At 40.3% G+C, this 20,723-nt stretch overlaps 1 protein-coding gene across 1 annotated transcript in view; it reads right to left on the bottom strand.

The window, feature by feature from the left end:
* Positions 1–19,507, bottom strand: part of sobpa (sine oculis binding protein homolog (Drosophila) a) — a 30,735-nt gene extending 11,228 nt beyond the window's left edge. The window contains exons 1-5 of the mRNA XM_008316925.3: positions 18,964–19,507; positions 12,587–12,707; positions 12,242–12,451; positions 8,989–9,140; positions 1,388–1,483 (exon numbers count right to left, since the gene is read on the bottom strand). Coding sequence (XP_008315147.1) covers positions 1,388–1,483; positions 8,989–9,140; positions 12,242–12,451; positions 12,587–12,707; positions 18,964–19,059 — 675 coding nt within the window. The 5' untranslated portion in view covers positions 19,060–19,507. The remainder of the gene's footprint in view (positions 1–1,387; positions 1,484–8,988; positions 9,141–12,241; positions 12,452–12,586; positions 12,708–18,963) is intronic.
* Between the last annotated feature and the right edge of the window lie 1,216 nt (positions 19,508–20,723).

Below are 20,723 nucleotides of genomic sequence, written 5' to 3'. Positions count from 1 at the left end.
AAAATCCCTCTGAGAAAACGGTAAGACCAGAGATTATACTGCGCTGGTGATAAAGAGTCAAACAACAGAAACAGAAAATAAACAAACATAAAATCAATGCATCAGAAAATAAAAGGGTCACCAACTATATTTGTCAAAGGGGCAGAATTTTTCTGGAACGACACCAGACACATTTTTGTCTTACATTATTATTTGATGTTTATTTATTAAACATCAACAGTTGGACGGTTCAGTGGGCGCTGAAAGGTTTGATGTTGAAGATTAGAGATAAGCACCGAGGCAAAAATAATCCTTTTAAATATCACACTTTAGCCTACTTTATTATCACTCTCTTATAATTATATGATTTGTTGTAGTTTTTTTCCAAAAATCATTATTTTACAATCTTGAACTAAAGGCACAACAAGGAAACCAAGGAATATGAAACAGGCAGTTCTTTTTTCTGTTTCAATCCTCAAGGAAACAAATCATTCTGTATTAATAATAATAATTTGAAGTATATTTATCCCATATTTGGGAAATTCTTGTGTTAGCAGCAGATCTGCTATTAAGCATGAGGGCATGTGGTTCCTCTGGGACTCGAACCCAGGACTCTCTGCTCTCCGCTTCCAAGGCAGGCGTGCTAACCACTACATTATGACACCAAAATAAATAAAAATATATAAACAATATATCAATAAAACTAGGCATACAATAAATAAAAATGATAATAAATATAAATTCTGCATAGTTAACACAGTCAGCTGATGAGAAAGTGAGCAGAAATGTAACAACTGAGTTGAAGCTTTTGATTAAAAGTATCAGTCTCTAGTTTGGGGTGCCAAACCATAGCTTTACCACAGTAATTTAAAAGAGTTCAAAACACGAGCAGTCAAACCATCAGACAGATAAAAATAGGTAAAAGGGTAAAAATAAACAAGTCGGCATTACACTATTTTTTATTTGGTAGGCAATTCTTGTGGCAGTGCAAGTGTGTTAACTTCCAAGTTTTTAAACTTTTTTTAAAGTTTTTTTAAACGGGTGTTTAAGGTGAAACACTGATATTGAATGATGTTAACTGTTAAAATAATGTTAGAGAATGCTATAGTGTGTTCTACAGTGTAGTCTAAGATCCACACAAATTGGCGTCAGATGACGTCCAAAGAAGAGTGAACAAAAAGCTTGTGAGTGTGAAATAACACATCCAGGTGTGTAATGTAGATGTAAGGCAGGACCTTCATTTGTTTACTGTCCACTTATTTGGGCTGATCTCAGTTGGACGTTGGATTTTAAGGAAATGTGATGAAAACATCAGGAGAAAATAATACACTTAAAAAAAACACAACATACTTGGGCTCATGCCAACAAATTCTGAATTGGTCTGGTGTTAAATGGTTATGGTCCTTACAAGCACATCGCTGTTTGTCTTGAAGACAAGCCTGGGCGTGTCCTGAGTAAAGCTGTTCTGGGGTAATTTCCCACCGAGGCCATCGTCGTCTCTCGCCTGGGGGGAGAAACAATGGCTGCTTTTTACGAATGGACAAAATAAACAGGTGAATTAAGCAACAAAGGAACTAAGAGGTAAACAAAAACCAAAAAACAACATTCAGAAGGACAAAAATGCATGAGTGCACGATGAGTGAAGAGTCGCTGGTTCGTGTAGAGACCAACAGACAGGGAACAGTGTGTGTCAGTCAGCCTGTGCTGTGCGTATATTTGTCATGACATCATGATGAGACTGATAAAGTACGACTACGATTCAAAAATGATATTAAACAAAACCAGGTGAACATGAGGTTCAGACGAGCACAGGTGTTTGTTGGGGACATCAATGATGGACTGACTGTCCTGCTTTCAGCTCACACAGGTGTGCTGTTGAAAAAGATCATCAGTATGAAGGGAATCAGACAACAGCCACCACTGACTGTTGAGCAGCCATGTTTTTATACACTAAAAATGTCTCAAATGAATTCGCAGAGCAGTTAAGTTATTACAATGGCTTATGTTGAATGGTTGGACGACCGGGTGTTAAAGACTAAATGCCATCAGGGGTCTCAAAGTCAAATGAGCTGAGGGTCCTCACTGCCACTGACATCGAGGGCCTCGTCAATGTGATATATGATGTCCAATACAGAAAAAACCCTGATATTTAAATGTTTTTTTCCCCTTAATCCTATAAATAATGTTTACTACAATAGATGCTAATGAGTATATTAATGAACGAACAAATAAATAAAAAAAATTGAAAATACATTTTGTTTTGAAAAATCCTCAATAGCCAAATTAAATAATTGTTGACATCTAGTTCATCTAGGGGTAAGGGGCTCAGAAAATTGGAGGGTAGGTAGGAAGAAAATCCCAAAATAATTACATCAAGGGCAACTGGACGAAGTAGGTTTTTATTTTTTTATTAAAAAAAACCCCAAAAACTAAAATCCTGTGTTGTTTTAAATGTGCATCACTGCTCGCTCACTCTAACAAACACCCATTAAGGCCCGAGTCCCAAGGATAAACACAAACACATTTAAAGACAGATATTTTAAGACGGCTAAATGAGTGCACCGTAGCCAACACATGCACTCTCACACACAAAGAGGACAGAGGACCGAGGCACAGTACCGTGGATGTTCTGTCTCCAGTCTGTGCTCTGACCCTCTGGCCTGGTGCCAGTTCATTTGCATTTTGTACTAATGAGGTGTTGGAACTGAGAATGAGATGTGACACACAGACAGGGAGGGAGCCAAACATGGACACATACATACATATATATGTATATGGACAGGCAGACACAGACAGATGGATTCGGAGACAAATACACAGATACATCCAGAACACGATCATCTGTTCTATAACTCCAGAGATCAACAGCTGCTCGGCCGCTGAGGTTCTTCTTTAAAGAGGACAAAAAAAGGATGTCGGCCACTCAGCTGCCCTCTGGCCACGCAACAACATCTGCTAATAAGTCTGGCTCTGTGTGGGCGCACATGCCCAGGTGTCTGCCTGACACGTGACAATGATATACAGTATTTGTCCAGGCAGGTATTCAAATCCAGGCCATAAATATGAGCTGAAGTCATTCCAGATGCTGATCTAGTGTTGGAGAGTGTCACGCTCATGGCTCCAAGGTGACTGTCAAAAATTAAACTGATTAAACTGTTACTGATTAGAACTAACTAATAATGACTAGTTTGTGTAGAGCTTTTTAGATCACAACAACAATCAGTGTAATATTGAACTTTCTACTGCAGACACAAAAGGTTTTTTTTATTATTCTCAGGGATTATATCATTTAGTTTTTAATAGTGTACCTCGTGATTTCTTCTTCTGGACCTGTGATACTACGTCACCAAGTATCAGATGTCACCAAGACACAAAAGGAAGTTTTTTGTTTAATAAGAACTACTTCATATTTAACATAGATGGATTCAGTACAGTTCATTCCCTCAGTAATTCTTGCTCTTCTAGTGACTAAAGAACCTTTCTTCTCCTTTAGAGGGTGCTAAATGTAAGTGGGTTTTCATACAAATCCAACACTGCAACACGTTAACAACGTTTTTCATTACAAAATAAAAACAAATAACATTAAGCACATTTTTTAATACCAGGTGTTTTGATACAGAAAGGAATAAAGGACAATTGTAAATTTGGTTTTGATTGTTTCAAAAAAGCCTGATGGAGCGGTGGGGCAGTGGAAGTGTTACTACAAGGGTGCTGCCAGGGATTCTGGGCCCCATGGTCTAATATGAAAATGGGCCCTTCTGTAACAATTAAAACTCCCCCATACAGCTAACAAACAATAGCTAATGTTCATTTATCCTGTCCATCCTGTCCATTTGCTGTACTTTGAAATAAACACTAGGAGCATAATGTAAAGAATTTATTTCTGACTATGTATTTGAGACAAATGAGACACAATGTATTTGTCTATATACTGTATAGACAGCTTTACATATATATTTATATATGTATGCATAAATAGTATAAGTGTGTGTGTTGGTTCCAGCTTTCACAATCTCAGTGCCAAGTTAGTCTGAGTTACTTTTGTCTTTATTGAGCTCGGATGGCTCGGAGCTATGAGATAATCACCTTCCTCTCTGTTCCCTGAAGCTGAGTTAGACAGGCCTCTAGGCCACCACCGAGCTTAAACTGCCATTTGCAGACACACACTACACAATTTTTCATGCAAACACATAATTTCCACAAGCACCTACTGTCACACACACACACACACACAAACACCAAGGCCGAAGTTGAAGATGTAAAGAACACTGCGAAGAGTTCAGGAGAGAGGGTGGCAACAGTAGGGACACGTATGAAAGCAAACGTGTGTGTGTGTGTGTGTGTGTGGGTTCCTCTGAGGTAACGTGACATTTTTTTAACTCATATGATGCGACACTCTGCCCTCTCGTGCCTGGAGGCTGCTCCAGGGGATGAGACACTGATGGAGGTCTGGAGTCTCTCAGGGAAAGATTTCATTGTGTGAACAAAAAGCCCTGCACTGTGAAACACCAGTTGAAGTCTCAGTGCTGACACCTCCGTGTTTCAGTTAGAAACACAGTCATGGCTGAAGACACTTTCTTTATTTATATTTTTATAGTTTTATATATATGCATTGGTATATTGGCACATTAGTACATTAGTATACTATAGTTGGCTATCACTTACCTTAATGTCTGAATACCTTATATATATTAGATAATCATTCAAAATTCAAATGGCTCTTTTCAAATCATGCTGATTTATTTCGGTCTTTGTAAATGTCTACCTGACTGCTGTGCAGTGATGTGCAGCAAAGTCATCATGTAAAGGAAAAAGAAATATGAAGTCCACATTGTCGATCAAGATGATGACAATGTTGTCCTCTAGTTTTTATCATAAGGTTGTTTTCTGATTTGCACTAATTTTATGATGATTTTATTTCCAGAATTCCTGTGTAACTACAGAAGAGCCTCACCTTGGACTGTAGTCTCTCGATTTGTCAAAATTTCAACCTTTCAAATAGACTAAAAATTAAAACTAAAAGATGTAATCATTATATAGCAGGGGTGTCAAACCTCTTCCTCTTTACTAATTAATTTGCACAGTTGTATCATATAGTATTTGTAGGATTTAAACAAAAACATTTTTCTAAAATATCACAGGCATTTTTGTATTGAACATTGATACCTGATGTGGCCCCCTACTGGCAGGACAGAGGAAGCAGTGACCCTCAGCTCATTTGAGGTTGAGATCCCTGCTGCCTACAGTTGCCTACAGTTGCCTACAGTTGCCTACAGTTGCCTACAGTTGCCTACAGTTGCCTACAGTTGCCTGCAGTTGCCTGCAGTTGCCTACAGTTGCCTACAGTCCTGAAGCTCAACTAAGTCCTGGCACTGTGTCCAGTGAGTAAGTGTGTTGATTGGTTCATATGTGGGTGTGTGACAGAGTGAGAAACAACAACACGGAGATGTCCAGCATACAGTAACTGTGATGGTGAATTAGTCGGAACCTGCAGTTCATCCAATTAAGTTTGACTTAATGTTCTACTAATTTTCTTTCTTCTTTTTTTTTACTTACGACAAAGTTTGCAGTAAACAAGCACAACGCAGGAATGTTGGCAGAATAAAAATAGTCATTTTATGTGAATGATTGGTGAACAGTGAGGTGAGAGGGTTATTAACAGCAGGGTGCTTAAAGCTGCTGAAGGAATTCAGCAGCTTAAAGCACAGAGTGCACAGAGAAAAGGTGATCAGCTAAAGTTGACGTGTCAATCAACTGTCGCTGCACTCCGTGATCCAGAGTTATGCAAAGATATGAAAAAGTGGCGGCCATCGTCACCATAGGAGGTGATTGGGTTTCATGGATGAGGCAGCTAAGACGTTTCATGCAACATAATCCCAGAGCTGTTGCCCACCCCTGTTTTCCACCTCCCCCTCGTCCTCTCTCCACAAACCAAAGCATACACAGACACAAGATACTCCTTTTCAGCCATGACATTTTTTTCTTTTGCATTGCAAAAAAAAAAAAAGAAAGAAAAAGCCTGCGGCCCATGTTGTTGTGGCCAACCGAGTGGGTGCATGGGGAAAGAAACATAGGTATCGGTTACACAAATGGCCTGTGTGCATGTGGCAGGGCCAGACAAAATACAGAATCTGAGCCGCTGTGGAGAAACAGGCCTTTCCTGTGTTTGTCATGTGTATTCTTCTGAAGGAGGATGGAAACTGGTGAATAAGTGGAATATGAGCGGAGAAATGATCAGTGCCTTGGCTCTGCTCTGCTGATGCAGTGATGTGGTGATGGTGGGGTTTCTTTGTTTCTATATTATTGCTTAAGTTTCTTATTGATAAAATAACTAAGCGTTTTATCAAAGAAGACGGAATGCATTTTTTCAAAAAGGCCGGGAAATGATATTTTCTGAGTGGGAAAAAAATCTCAGCATCATCACTGTCTCCTCAACAGCTCCATCTCTATGATGGCTTCATGGCTTTCACCTGCGGATCATATTCCTGCACCTGTGTTCCCCACTAACTGGGTGAACTTCCCCTTTTCCTTACATGTACAGTACTGTACTGTGTACTGTAAATACCCCTCCATCACTCACCATTATGCACACTGGTTGTCATCCATTCATCATCCATCCATTCATCCATTCATCCATCCATTCATCCATTCATCCATCATCCATCATCCATCATCCATCCATCCATCCATTCATCCATTCATCCATTCATCAACAAATAACAAATAACAAATAACACTATGAGTGAAGGCAGGTGAATCCTGCTGATCATTCTGTGAGAAAAACACTGTTTATCACTGGTTGCCACAATCAGAGCGTTTTTGTGTTTCTCCTTGTGGTTTCTGCTGCAGTGCGTTTAGTTTGGACGAGGAGCTAATTTGGGTGCAAAGGGACAGAAGAAGAAAAACCATCATTCACCACATACCACAGCTTTGACACAAGACAGAAAGGAGAAAGAGTTTGACTACAGATACTGAAAAAAACAAAAAACAAAATAATAACTTTGATATTTGACGGCGTGTTCCTAATGCATCCAAATGACTGTGACATTTTGAGCACAATCGCTTTTTTTTTTTAACAGTAAAGTTTTTAACCCCATAACTTTAATTGTTCTGGGCTTAAAACTGTATATATTTTCTACCTTTTGCACATAAACAAGTTAATAAATGGTTGGTAAGTTGACATTTAAAACATTTATGGTTATATACTTATATTTATATAAATAATTTCGGATGGTTGGAGCTAAAACATTTATGGTTATATACTTATATAATTTCGGATGGTTGGAGATAAAACTCTGGAAAATGATTGAATAACTTGCTGTTAAAAAGGGATGAGAAGCCCATTCAGGTAGAAACCACTGGATGATGTAATGCCTTCATGCAGCCATTTGGGGCGTTTTCTGCTTTTGTCAGAAACACATCTAGTTTTGAGTATCAGCTGTGGCGATGACACTCCACAGAGTATGTTTCTCCTTCAGTGTGTAACTACTGCAAAAACACAGATTACTGTGTAAATTATAAGGGGTAAAAAACAAACATGTTCTGCCTCAGAGGATGCTAGTCGTCTGGGGTTGTACTTCTAGTTGTTCATCACGGATCAAAACAGTTCTGAGATCAGTTCATGTTGTGATTTTTAAAAGATATTTAGATAAATTAAATCTGTACCTACTGGCTGTTACTGTCCGACTGATGGCAGTGTACTTCGATAGAAGGCATGTGTTTGAAGAGGGAACAGGACTAAGTATCACCATATAGATCTTCCAGTAAAGATAAAATAAATAAATAAAGCAAAAATAAACCCCCCACATAGTTCACAGTTTTGCAGTGAAAAATTAACACAAAATATCATTAGTAGTACCTTCACTCCAAAAACTTGTGAAGGAACTGAGGGCAGTAGCCCAAACTAAGTGTCTTTTCACTGTACAAATCTTCATAGTCATATTTTCATAGTCAGAACATTTACAATGAATGATCTGCCATTATATAATGACAAACTCCCATCTGGCTACTTCATCAGAGATTAATACCATTAATCACTATTTAACTGCAGTCATTATTTCACTGCAGATTTTAGGGTTTCAACATTCACTTTAATGTCACCTTGAATATGATGTCAGTTTTGTCAACTATGATCACGTTTAGTGGAAAATAGATGATTCGGACAAGACAACTAATAATATATCGTACTGGGGGCGTCAATGTGATTAAAGTCACCAGCTGCCAGGCTGAGTGTATAGATGCTAACTGTTGCTTAACCAGTTTGTGACAACTCATTCATTAATTTATGAATCATTCATTCATTCATTCAACTTTCTTCAACTCCTTCATCTTTGTTAGTTTGTCAGTCCGTAACAGGGCCACATAAAGACAAACCATTGACACACACATTGAAGCCTATGTTAAATGCACTTCATCTAATGCTGCATGTACTGAAACTGTGGTGGGAAAGTTGAGTACCTTTACAACATCCACATACATACCAAAAACCTAATACAGAAAGACCACCAATTAAAACCAGGGCTCAAAGTGTTTTAGCCCTCTCTATCATATATAATTATACCTCTACAACAGCTAAAATTCCCAACATTCAACGTTTACTATCCTCTATTCAAAGTTCTATTGGTCATTAAACTAGAGTATAAATTTAGGAATTAGTTCTGGTCTGATTCCACGGCTTCAGATGATAGATGTCTTTTCTTCTTTTAGTGCCACGTTTGCAGTTCAGCTAAGCAACATGTTCTGTTTATTCATACTTAATATTGGCAATCTTTGTTCTTTTTTGTGAAGCACTAAACCTAAAACAGTGTGTGTGTACGATATATTCAATCATTTTCAAACAATATCTGTAAAACAACTGTGAGTTAAAACTGTGTAACCTAATTAATTGTATTCATTATTCATGAGAATAAAAATTGCAACCGTATAATCTCTGTGTTCCCTGTTTCCAGTCCTAATAGTTTTAGAGTTTGCATCATGATTCTGCGGCTGATTATGAGTTAAGATTCTTACCTTGTTCCTTTTGAAATAGGCTCTGCGACAGGCAGCAAAGCACTTTTCACTGCAGAAACTTTTCAGCTCACTCCCCATGCTCAGGGAATAGCGTTTTACACCAATTTTCTGGCACCAGGCACACATGATCTGCACGTTGGACGCATCTTCATCTGGAGATAAATAACAGAACAAGAGTTAGGAGTGACCTGGAAAAAAACACTCTTCTGTAAATGAGTACGTGGTCCTCGACTTACATCCGAATTCCGTTACTTTTCACAGTAACTTGGAACTCACATACTGTACATCAGTATCTGTGTCACTCACCTACACTAACACAGTAGTAACATCATGGTTTAGGACATAAAAATATCATAAGAGTCTAACTTACACCTGGGAGCCAGAATGAAGGGCAAAATCCCCCTCCCCCCCCAAAAAAACAGATGTAAACTGAGGAGCCCTGTATCTATGAGACAGAGTTGGGTTGTAATAATGATTTAAGGGAAATTTTAATTTTCTCACAACAATGTACAGAATTTAAAGATGCACAGTAACCAAAGGGTTAATTTACTTATTTTCTAGCTGAAAGCTTCAGCTGATGATCCAGTTAAAACTCAACACAATACATATGTAGGATCTGCACTGCCATGTGTAAATATAGTAAAAGCAGAGCAGCCTGTGACAGAGAACGAGTTTCTTTTTTGGTTGATGCCCATTAATGACAGTGGAGATGACGGCTGATGTCTCATGACGTAGAGTCTGAGCTGGTTACAAAGACAATGTCAGACAACAACAGTGTCTCAATGCAGAGGTTCGTCCCTGATCTGAACTGCTCTGATATAAGACGCAAATACAAAAAAAAATTCTCTCTGAATAACAAATGTCTCATGGCCAGAAACATAAAGATATTTCATAGCAATGATGGATAGACAGACAGACAGACAGACAGACAGATAGATAGATAGAGAGATAGACAGACAGACAGACAGATAGATAGATAGAGAGATAGATAGATAGATAGACAGACAGACAGACAGACAGATAGACAGATAGATAGATAGATAGATAGACAGATAGACAGATAGATAGACAGATAGACAGATAGACAGACAGATAGATAGATAGACAGACAGACAGATAGACAGACAGACAGACAGACAGACAGATAGACAGATAGATAGATAGATAGACAGATAGACAGATAGATAGACAGATAGACAGATAGATAGATAGATAGACAGATAGATAGATAGATAGACAGATAGATAGATGGATAGATAGATAGATGTTATTATCGCTGTTACAAACAGGTCTCGTTGCAGGTCCATATTTTGTATTCAGTCAACAGTCATTCATCTCCAAACCCAAGTACAGACACAAAAAAAACAGAGTGGAGAATGAAGCACACCTTTTTCTTTAAAATACGTCCTTTGCAGCAGACTAAAATTAGCACCAGGCTGGTTTTGCATCAGTATGGTGAGTGAAATTCCGCCCTGTCTGGATCGACAGTGACTGTTTGGAATGATCCACAGGCTTTTTTTGCTTCAGCTGTTGTTGTGATAGGAGAGATCCACTCAGATTCCCTTTAGTATCTCCCAATCACTCAATAATGGCTACGCATGAATGAGGGTGAAAAGAACAAGGCCCATTAGTCTTTAATCACCAGTCCCATCCTTTTCACCTGCTTGCTAATCTTTCTCTCCTCTTTGTGAGCCTAATGGATTTACAGGGCCTCAGATTTCATGTTAGGACTGGTCCATAATTAAGAGATAAACTCCCCGAGGCTCTGTAGACAACAAAATGGACCCCACAGGGATACTTTACAATATTTTTCTAACACATTATAACACAATTCATTTTTTTAGCATAATTTTTTCATAATTCATTTTCATTGACGTGAAACAAGCTTGCAATTTCCTTCACCGGCTCACATCTGCAGTAGAGGGCCATAGATAATTTTTTCGAATTTATGCAGCCAGCATATTGTCGTCTACCATTATCGACTTTCTGGAACCTCAGAATTTTTTATGCAGATTTTTGGGGGACACATGAATAATTCAGCATATGTGTGCGGTGGTAGATGGCGAGTTAAAGGCGGCCTGAGCTGGATGGCGGGTTGGTGCTGGGTCTTAAATGGGGACCACACCATCTGTTTCCCGCCCAGGCAAGGCCAGCAGGGACTCGTTTTGGGCAATGCCAAGGCGGCACACTCCCTCTACCTGAGCGCACCAGCCTCTCGTGTCACAGCAGGCGTGAAATAATGAAGCCTCTGTCTGGACTGAGGAGCAGTGACATCTCCTCAGAGAGTTGGATGGGGTAATATTGACACTTGGGCAGGTGGAGAAGAACAAGGTGGACTGCAGGTAAGACACTCATTAGTCGGCCATCCCTGAATGACAAGGAAGGATATGTGCGATTTAAAAAAAAAAAGTCTGCTTTCATGCAGCTCTGGCAAAGTTTTTAGTAGTAATTAGAGGCACATGCTGAGGATATGGAAGTAATTTTAAGTATGTATTAAGTTTAAGAATTTTAAATGTTACTCTACATCAACCTTAGCATTAAGTCTCTGTCTGGCAATTAGAATGGAATCAAGCACCAAGTGCTATATAAAGCAGTGGTGCAACAATACGATGGTCAAGACGATGGTCTCGGTTCAGAGCGCACTATGAATCGAACAATACAAAATGTTATATTTATGAACTTCTGACGATGCAGTCTGTGCTGAAAGCTGGGTGGATCTGTGCTCGACTACTCTGCCTCAGGCTGCATTGTTGAGCGCAGATCCCCTAAGCTGTGCCTCCCACATTCATTCACACCAAGGTGCTACATGCAAAACGAGCTCGTTGCCACGTGGTTAATTGTGTGCGTTTATTCATAAGGATCGGACCACAGGTCCTGTTCATTGAGGGTATTCATATCTCTATTTATTATTACTAAATAAGTTAGCTTTTGTTTTTGTTAGTGAGCTATTTACTCTGCTGCTAGGAATGCACCAATAATAATGTGAATTATTTATTTTATGCACAGAAGACGATTTATCAGATACATTTTTTTTATTTTATGTTTACAAGGTTCTGTTTTTATTTTAAATTATTCTAATTTCAAACTCAATCGCAAATGGGGCAGATATAGCTATATATTCATAAATAAATTCTCTTTTTTGTACTGAAAAAGAAACATATTTAGTGGTATTTCTGCAGATGGTACAGCATATGTAAATGAACTGCTTATAATATAAACAGGGACCTTGATGATTTTTGTCAGGGCTCCTTACCTGTGGAAGGTTTGATTACTGGTGGGGGGATCAAAGGGACGATGATGGGCAGGTTGCCATGGTCCGTGGTGCAGGATGTGGTGGTGGATGTTGTGATGGCGGGCTCGACGACTCCATTCCTGGAGGCTGGCATTGACTGGGAGCTGTTGACTCCATCTGGGGAGCCTTCACTGCTCTCTGATGATGCTGGGTTTTTTGGCACCAAGTTTTCTGGACAGGACAATAGAAGCAAATCAAGAACAGGTAGAACAATGAACCACACATTTCTGGCAGGCATTATGTTTCAACCATGTACTCTGGTGTTGATGAGGAAAAATTGTAAAGTCATTAGCCGTGGTCGCAGACCTTTAAGGACAGAGATGTGTTGGGGCGTCTCTCCCATGTCCAGGTTGTCGGAGTCTCTTAACTCCACCTTGTCGTAGCCATACCAGCCCAGCAGCTCGTTCATGGTGTTCTCGGCAAAACTCTGCAACACACAAAACAGTCAGACGGTTAGAACAAATTCAGCACAGGAACTAGTCATAGAGGACAAATATGTCGTCACGCGGCGCTATTCTCAATCGTTACAGTAGAGTAGCTTTTTATTCAAATCCATCTAAACGCACAGTTTATCACAGCACTTCCACGCGTTAATGGTATGTTTGACATTAACGACCGTACATTGTAACAGAGGTTTTTTCTGCATTACAAAAACATGTTTACCACTGGGTTTCGTGTTAAAGGTTAGCCTCCATGCCCTGATTGTTTGAGTACATGTAAGTGGTAACGAACATGAACATCAAAGTATTTTCTCTATCATATCTTTCAGTCAAGAAACACAACAACTCCACTTCTCATGCAGTCCAGACATTTACTCAGTTCTAAACAACCCTCATTGTTGTAGTTATTAGCCCACAATGATTACATTTTATTTCAAAGCAGTAAGTACAGATGAATCGCCTGTACATGACTCATCTGACAGATGATGAGGAATTAGTTAGCGAGGATTGATACAAATTCAGCTTGGAGGATAAAATCTGTTCCTTGGTAAACATGACGCTGTCCTTTCTTATCCCTGGGATCACTGTTCCAGGTTTTAAAGTGGAGCTGACACACCCAGAACATATGGTCCCTCCTGTTTGCCCCTTTGGTCCAGATACCAGCAAAAAGCTGTAGAAGAACTGTCGCTATAAACATGCCTGCTAATGTAAACATCTTGGTGGCCAGTGTTAACCTGACACATGACACATCAGATCATACAGGGTGTTTATGTACAAAAGTTTATAAAAGGCCTTGTTTTGTCAAGGCAAACCCAATAGCATGTGCAGTATTTTGTATCCAGTCTCGCTTTACTCTGAATATGACATCCTGACAGAAGCAACCATTACCCATAAGTCACTTGGACCTCTAGTGATATACAGTAAATCATTGACAAGGATAGGCTTCATTAATCTCACTGCTGTATAACACTGCTGTGGTGATCAGTGGATGGAAACGCTGCAGGCACTGGATCTTCGACAGGTGAAGCTATCAGCGCTGTGTGGTGATCAACACACATTCATGTCCACTGTATCAGGGAAGGAAATGGAGTCACTGACTGTCATTTACAGCTCTGTGCCTGGATGACTAGTTATTTACACTAACTCCATTCTCTTGACAAGATACAGGAGGTGTCAGTGCGGTGAAGACAGGTAATCAGAACATTTCATGACTGAAGCAGCTGTGACTCCACTTCATCCTGAACAGCACTGAGTGACAGCAGTGCACGGTGTGCCTAAAGGCTCCTGGAGGTCACATTTATGACCTCTTCCTGAGCACAGCTCAAGTTAGCTTCTGACAGCAACACAAGCTAACAACGCAGCATGCTGCATCACATTTTTATTAATATTTCCTTTGTTTGTTGCTGTTCAGACTGTCTTTCTAAAAGAGGTAACTATTACAGCCATTTGATCAATTTTCTTACCGTCCTCATTATTTACTTCTCCACACAGCACTTATATCTGACTCATGTACCTCATGTTATGTTCAGCCCCTCATTTAGTGTGCCATGGAGAATTGGTCTAAGAAATATTATTTATTAAGTGCAAATAATTGTGTTCTTTGTTCTTCCATGCGACCATGACAAATTATTTTCCATTAGGTGGCAGCAGGTGGCTATTACAACAAAAAAGAGAGTGAACTGTTCAAGAAATTCTACGTGTCTTTCTTCAATTCCTGCAAGTACATCAGCGGCATGTTCAACTAAACAGGGCCATGTTTCATAATGTAAATAAACTGAAAACTAGAAGCCCTGCCTTATCATTTAGTTTTTGCCTGGTGTTTTTGTGGGTTGGTTGGGAAGCCTATTGAAACAGTGGCCTTGAAGAAGAGAGTTATAAACTTGATTACTTTCTGCTGGGTTTTCTTTGAAGTCGTGTTCTGATATTACTACGATGACCCCCAAAACTTCAACAATAACTGTCATCGTGTTTTGTTTGTTTTAACACTAAGGTTTTGCCACACAGTTTTAAAAGCAGCAGTTGGTTGTGGTGTGAATTCCTAACGATGGGCCAAGAAGTGACAGAGCTCTGATAGACCCAAAGTGCACCTACTGGCAAGAGCAACTGTGGCAATTAGTGCAACTTGAAGATGAAACCTTGAGAGGAAAGGAATCACAGAGGAGAAAATCCTCTCTTTGAACAAATGAGTTGAAGCATAACTTGTTCTAAATGCGCTCTTGAGTCAAATGGATGTAGATGTAAAATAACCAGATCACGGTGACAAAACACTGCATCTCTGTGTCTCTCCTTCCTTCCTTCCGTCCTGTCCTCTGTGTCACCCTACTACTTTGAGAAAGTGGGAGTATTATTAAGGCTGAAATCAAACCCGTGTTGGCGAGTCATCAAAGCGGCGCACTAACTTTGGTGGGGTTGCATGGAGGAGCTTTTGGAGACTCTGGCAGCTACAGATGTCTATATGTTACACTAACTGCATGGGAAGGTTTGGGAGTGTATTATTTTTTAAATAGTCAGCGGGAAAAGTTATCTAAAAACTTCTAAAGTGGAAACAGGACAACTTCTTTACTCTGAACATTTTGTGAAATATCTGCAAAAGCTATGGACAGTTTGCCGATGCATTACAGGAAGAAAATCTAAAAGATGAAAAATATACGTACCTTTAACTAGTTTAAACTAAATATGCATTGTCACACCTACAGTCCAAAGTCGTTATCCTGGAACCATCTCTACCAACAAACACTGGCCAAGAAGCAGAATACGTCGACAGTTTACTTTCATGCATTTGACACCTAGTGGATATTTAGGTGAGGCGACAGTCATAGCTCTGCACAGCCTTGTAAAAGCTAAGGCACAAGAATTATCTATACCTATTGGTTATCAAAATACATTTAAAAATAGAAATAATGCAACGTACCTTGAAGAAAGAGAACGCTAATAAAGGCTTATCAATGTACAATGTTTAAGAATCTACAGGAATTGAGAAGTGACTGATGCAGCAGTCGGTTTTACTTCATTTTGTATAACATGATGCACAGAACCGACAGACAAAATAATATATTTCTGATACATTTTGAACACTTTTACCACTGCAGAACGTATGTGAGTCACATAGGTACCCACGTACAGTAGGTGAGTTTCACTTGGAATTCCGACCTAAGTTGAGGACTCCCTGTATATGGTACCCCAAGAATGGGAAAACTAAGGCTCAGGGGCCGGATGCAGCCCGTTCAGCTTTTTAATCCGGCCCGCCAAACTTTTCCAAATTATATAATTTTTATTTATATTATCATTATACTTCTGCCTTTTCCCTGCAATACTGATGTTTCCCCAATAGATGGCATAGAAAATGATAAAAGCATTTTAGCATTTTAGCTTTCATGCATGACTTTTACATGTCATTTATCTTAGTTCACACGAATGCTCCATCTATCTGCCCCTGACCCTCCAGAAAGGGTTGATGTTGTTGTTAGTTATGTTATTGACAGTGTTGCAGTAGCATCTAAAGCTCCAGCTTTTGAAGGCAACTATTTTAGGGAACTCTGCCCCAAGCACCTGCTACATTCTGAGCCAATATTTATTAATTCCCTTCACACCACCAGAGAGCGCTGATGACAATTTGTTGAGTCACTTGTACGTGGGATAAGTCAAAATCCAGATCGATTAAATATCCAGAAAAAAACCAACTGCAAATTTCAGTGCTCATGCACAACACTCTGCAAAGATAAGGGGACAAAACCAAAATTCTGCGTGTCTACAGCCTCACCGCTTGTTTCTCTCCAGTCAGACCTAGACATAGCCCACACTTGTTGTAATGATGGTGGTGGAAACAGGAAACCTTGCAGATAGAAACCAGAGCAAGTCACAGTACACCATGATAAAATTCCTGAATCCACACACCAAGTTTCCTTTGCCTCCTCTTTCACCACATTTCCACTCCCTTGTTCCCTCTCCTCTGCTTTAATTTCCTTGACATCTGATCCCACGGAGACATTCAGGTTACAGTTTTTACAGCTAAGCCGGCCCAGTGCTGTATACATTCCTTTCTCCCTGTTTCTAACCCCGCTCCCCAGCCTCTCCTCTGCCCTCCATTCCCGCTCCTCCTCCTCCTTGATTACTCACCAGAGCTTATTTTACCATGGCACACATTAGGAAGCCAGATGAAGAAAACACTGTCCGACTGCTAGGTTTTCAGACTGGGATCCTCAAAACAAGGGCACATTGTGGCTTTCAGTTGGTATTTTTTCCTTTGGCCTTGAGGAGAAACATCCAAACTGAACAAGTCAGAAGGAACAAACTCACTTTCTTTTTGTACAAGACACTTGGAAAATATTCTTTTGGGAGTTGGATTATAAGAGTGAAATGCACTCAGGTGGTAAATCCACGGTGCATCATTATACCAGCCTCTGTTACCATTTAAATTAACAACAGTACATGAATATATATTTGTATTTGCTATATTTACTGTAACTTCTTTCATCATTTCTTTTTTTTTTATTCAATTCTCAATTGTATGGATCAAGCCACACATCAGATTAATCCTAAACATCTATGTGGCACAATCTCAACTTTATCAACACTTTTCATTCTGACCACGTTACATACAGTACAGTACAGTACAGTACAGTAGAGTACAGTCAGTGTTTGGACCACACAGCCTCTAACCACCCTCTTCATTTAAACCAGCTTTGACTTATTAATTACGTGGCCTGAGATTTCCCTCCTTTACACCAGTTGAAGTCGTAATTTTCATACTGTGTGATGTGGTCAAAACAACAGCCTCGAAGACTCACCGAGACATGTCTCCGTGTTGTAATGCTCTAAAAACAGGACATTTCTGCGCACACACTAACACGTTCTGTGTCGCTTCTTCGGACATACAGCAATATGGACGAGTTCACTGGTATCACTGGTATTCTTGGACAAAAATTATATATATATATATATATTTGTGTACAAAGCACGTCCGTCTAAAGTTGTAATGCCAGCACTGTTCTTAAATATTATGCGTGGCATTCTTTAGAATGGTGATAAATGTGGTCTGTTGGCCAGTTCAACAACGAACCACAGACTGCCGTCAACAAATGCGCTGTTTCTTTTCTTCCTCTTCTTCTTTTTTGTTTTATCATAAAAGAGCAGTTACAGGTGATACCTGTCAGTACAAAATGTCTTTATTTGCAGCGACTATCACGGCACTAAAAGCCAGTGGCAGCGGCTTCATCACCTGCGCGTTCTTGAGCTCCATGAGCGCAGAAGCTGCGGCCGCCTCTGCCTGAGCGTCTGAGGCCACATGTGTACAAACAATGAGGAGGTGAAGACAAAGCGTGGACACACAATCACCCCAAAACAAGCGCGCGCGCGCACACACACACACTCGCACTTACCACAAACACGCACGCATGTCTCACGCAACACTTTATGTTGTGTTTATCAACACAATGAACCGCACGGACGACAGAGCTCAGGTATCACAACGTGCTCTGACACACACACACACACACAAATATATATATATATATATATATATATATATATATAGTTATTGGGAGAACAGTAGTGGAGACTAAACACCGTCAGACATTGTGCTCTTTTAGAAACCGTAAGATTTACACTCGCACATCTGGATTACACGCCTCTTGTCAGCTGGTCAACACACACACACACTCCCACTCAAACACACACACACACACGCCTCATCTTGTCTGAGGGGCAATACTCACACACAGACCCCACAAAGAAACGCTTCACGGCAACGCCAGTGTTTCCCCATTGATTTCTAAACTCGCATGTAGTGGAACAGTATTAATAGCAGTAGTAGAGCCACTGTTGACGCCTTCACTGACGCATTGGATTTTCCATTAACTCTGAGTAAGCCACGAAGGCTTTGGCGCACGCACACACACCCCACAGAGAGACACATAAAGACACAGACACAATGAAATTATGACAGGAGCGCGTTCTCTTTTCTCCAAACTTACTACAGAACCGGACCAGTGAATTGTGCCGCATCCAACGTGCAAAGCAGCGCGCCGCCGAGGTTGCCATTTAAAAGGAAAACACACAAAAACCACATATGGAAATAAAAAAAAAAGCATGAATGAAAGTTCGATAACCATGCAGAGAGCTGCACTTGACTCTTTTGTGTATATCACCAAGAACGCCTGTTTTGGTGGTTGAATACACATGCACGCTCCTCACAACCACGCGTAATGACATGCAGCTGCGGGGCACAGACCCGCGTCTCTTTACCTTCATCTCCTCATTTATTTCCCTTTTCACCGGGTGTGCTGGTTTTCGGCTTCTTTTATTTTCCGGAGGTCTGCCCTCTTTTTCCATCTCTGCCATTTTTCTTTTTTTGTTTTTTGTTTTTCCTCTGTGACACTTGTACCAATATTTGCAGTGAGGTTGGGGGAGAGAAAGGAGAAGGCGGGAGGAGAGGAGAGGCAGCTGTTTACAGTCGCCAGACGGCGGCTGTCTCGCCACTTTTCAGCGGCCCCATTGACGCTGAACGTGGTAATGCGGCCGTGGGCTCTCGGTGCCCGGCTAAGTCAGCCATCTTCTGCCCGTATCCTCCACGGGTCCGTGCGCCTGCAGTGGTGAGCCGCCTCTGTGAGTCAAAGGAGAGGTTGAGTGAGGGGAGAAAACGAGACAGGGGGAGGGGCGTGCGCTGAAACATTATATGACGCGTTGATCACAGGGAGGCTGTTTCTTCTCGCTTGCCCATGGAGCAGCAATCAGAACCGTCACATCCACTTAGCGCTGCTGCCTCAAGATAGCCTGGAAGCAGCTAACAGGTGCCCGCACTCTCCTCCATCCAAACACACGCACATTATCACTGTGTTCTTCAGCTGAGTGTTAGCCTTTACCTCACTGATGCTGCTGCTGCTGCTGTTCCTCTTCCCAGGTAGTCCACTCACTTTACATCGAGTGAAAACTCAAGGGTAAAGGCAGCGTTGGGTCCATTCTCAGTGATGGGTCTTGCTCAATGGTGGGCTGTTACCGTTCATTATTTGCCCAAATAATTGATCCTAGTCAGCAGCACATCTGTGAGAAAGGGGGGAAAGTATAAACTGAAAATGAATTTAAAAAGTAAACAACCATCCTTGTATACTTTTACTAGTTGTAATAGCTTAGTACATCTTTATATGTCTAATCCTTCACGCAAAACACTTGTTACAGGACAAATCAATGTATCACTTAGGTTTTCGTAGACTTGCTGTGAGAGAATCACCTTGAAACAGGTAAGCCAGTACTGGCTGGTTGTGATTGTGACAGGGCTGGCCGGGATGCTACAGCACAGTAGTGTGCCAGCCATCTGTGCAACTGTAGCTTTTCAACAACAAAACGATGAGCCTCTAAAATGTTGCTCTTGTTTGATTGGTACCAACCCCGCTTTAACCACGATCACCTCAGTGGGTCAGGTTTAGTTTTAAGCCTGCACCAAAATGTTTCAATTTGTTTCAAATTTGTTGTGTTTCCTAAACCATTTTAGGGAATTCTCGATACAACTTTTTCATATCTGATACGATACTGCATCTTGGAGTATCTGCCGATAACGATATTTATCCAATACCTTCTTTCCTCCACCAGTATGGGCGAGTGTTCACAGAGCTCATATCTATGTGCTTTTTGTTACACATTGTTTTTCAATATTCTTATATTTTAACATTTCTTTTGCTAATATTTTGTCTCTTCTCCCAGAACCGTGGGGTTTCTTTAGGGGAGTGGATTTGAAATAAACCATTTAAATCAACTTATACAGCATGTGGCCTTCAAAAGACAATTTTGCTGACTAATAATAATCACAGAAATGTGGTTCTACTACATGAAATATTTAAAGTAACTGGATTTACAATAAATTGAAAGACACAACAACATGACATGATTACATGAACTCGCATATGGACTAACATATGGGCAGGATTTCTTACTGAAAGAGGTCTGTACAAAGCTGCTTTCCATTCCTGGTTACCACACACAGTGCTTTTCACTACAGGTTTTTTCATTGA

This window comes from Cynoglossus semilaevis, chromosome 1, assembly GCF_000523025.1.
Source record: "Cynoglossus semilaevis isolate Cse_v1.0 chromosome 1, Cse_v1.0, whole genome shotgun sequence".
NCBI classification, from domain to species: Eukaryota; Metazoa; Chordata; class Actinopteri; order Pleuronectiformes; family Cynoglossidae; genus Cynoglossus; species Cynoglossus semilaevis.
This window is presented reverse-complemented; position numbering and strand designations above follow the sequence as displayed.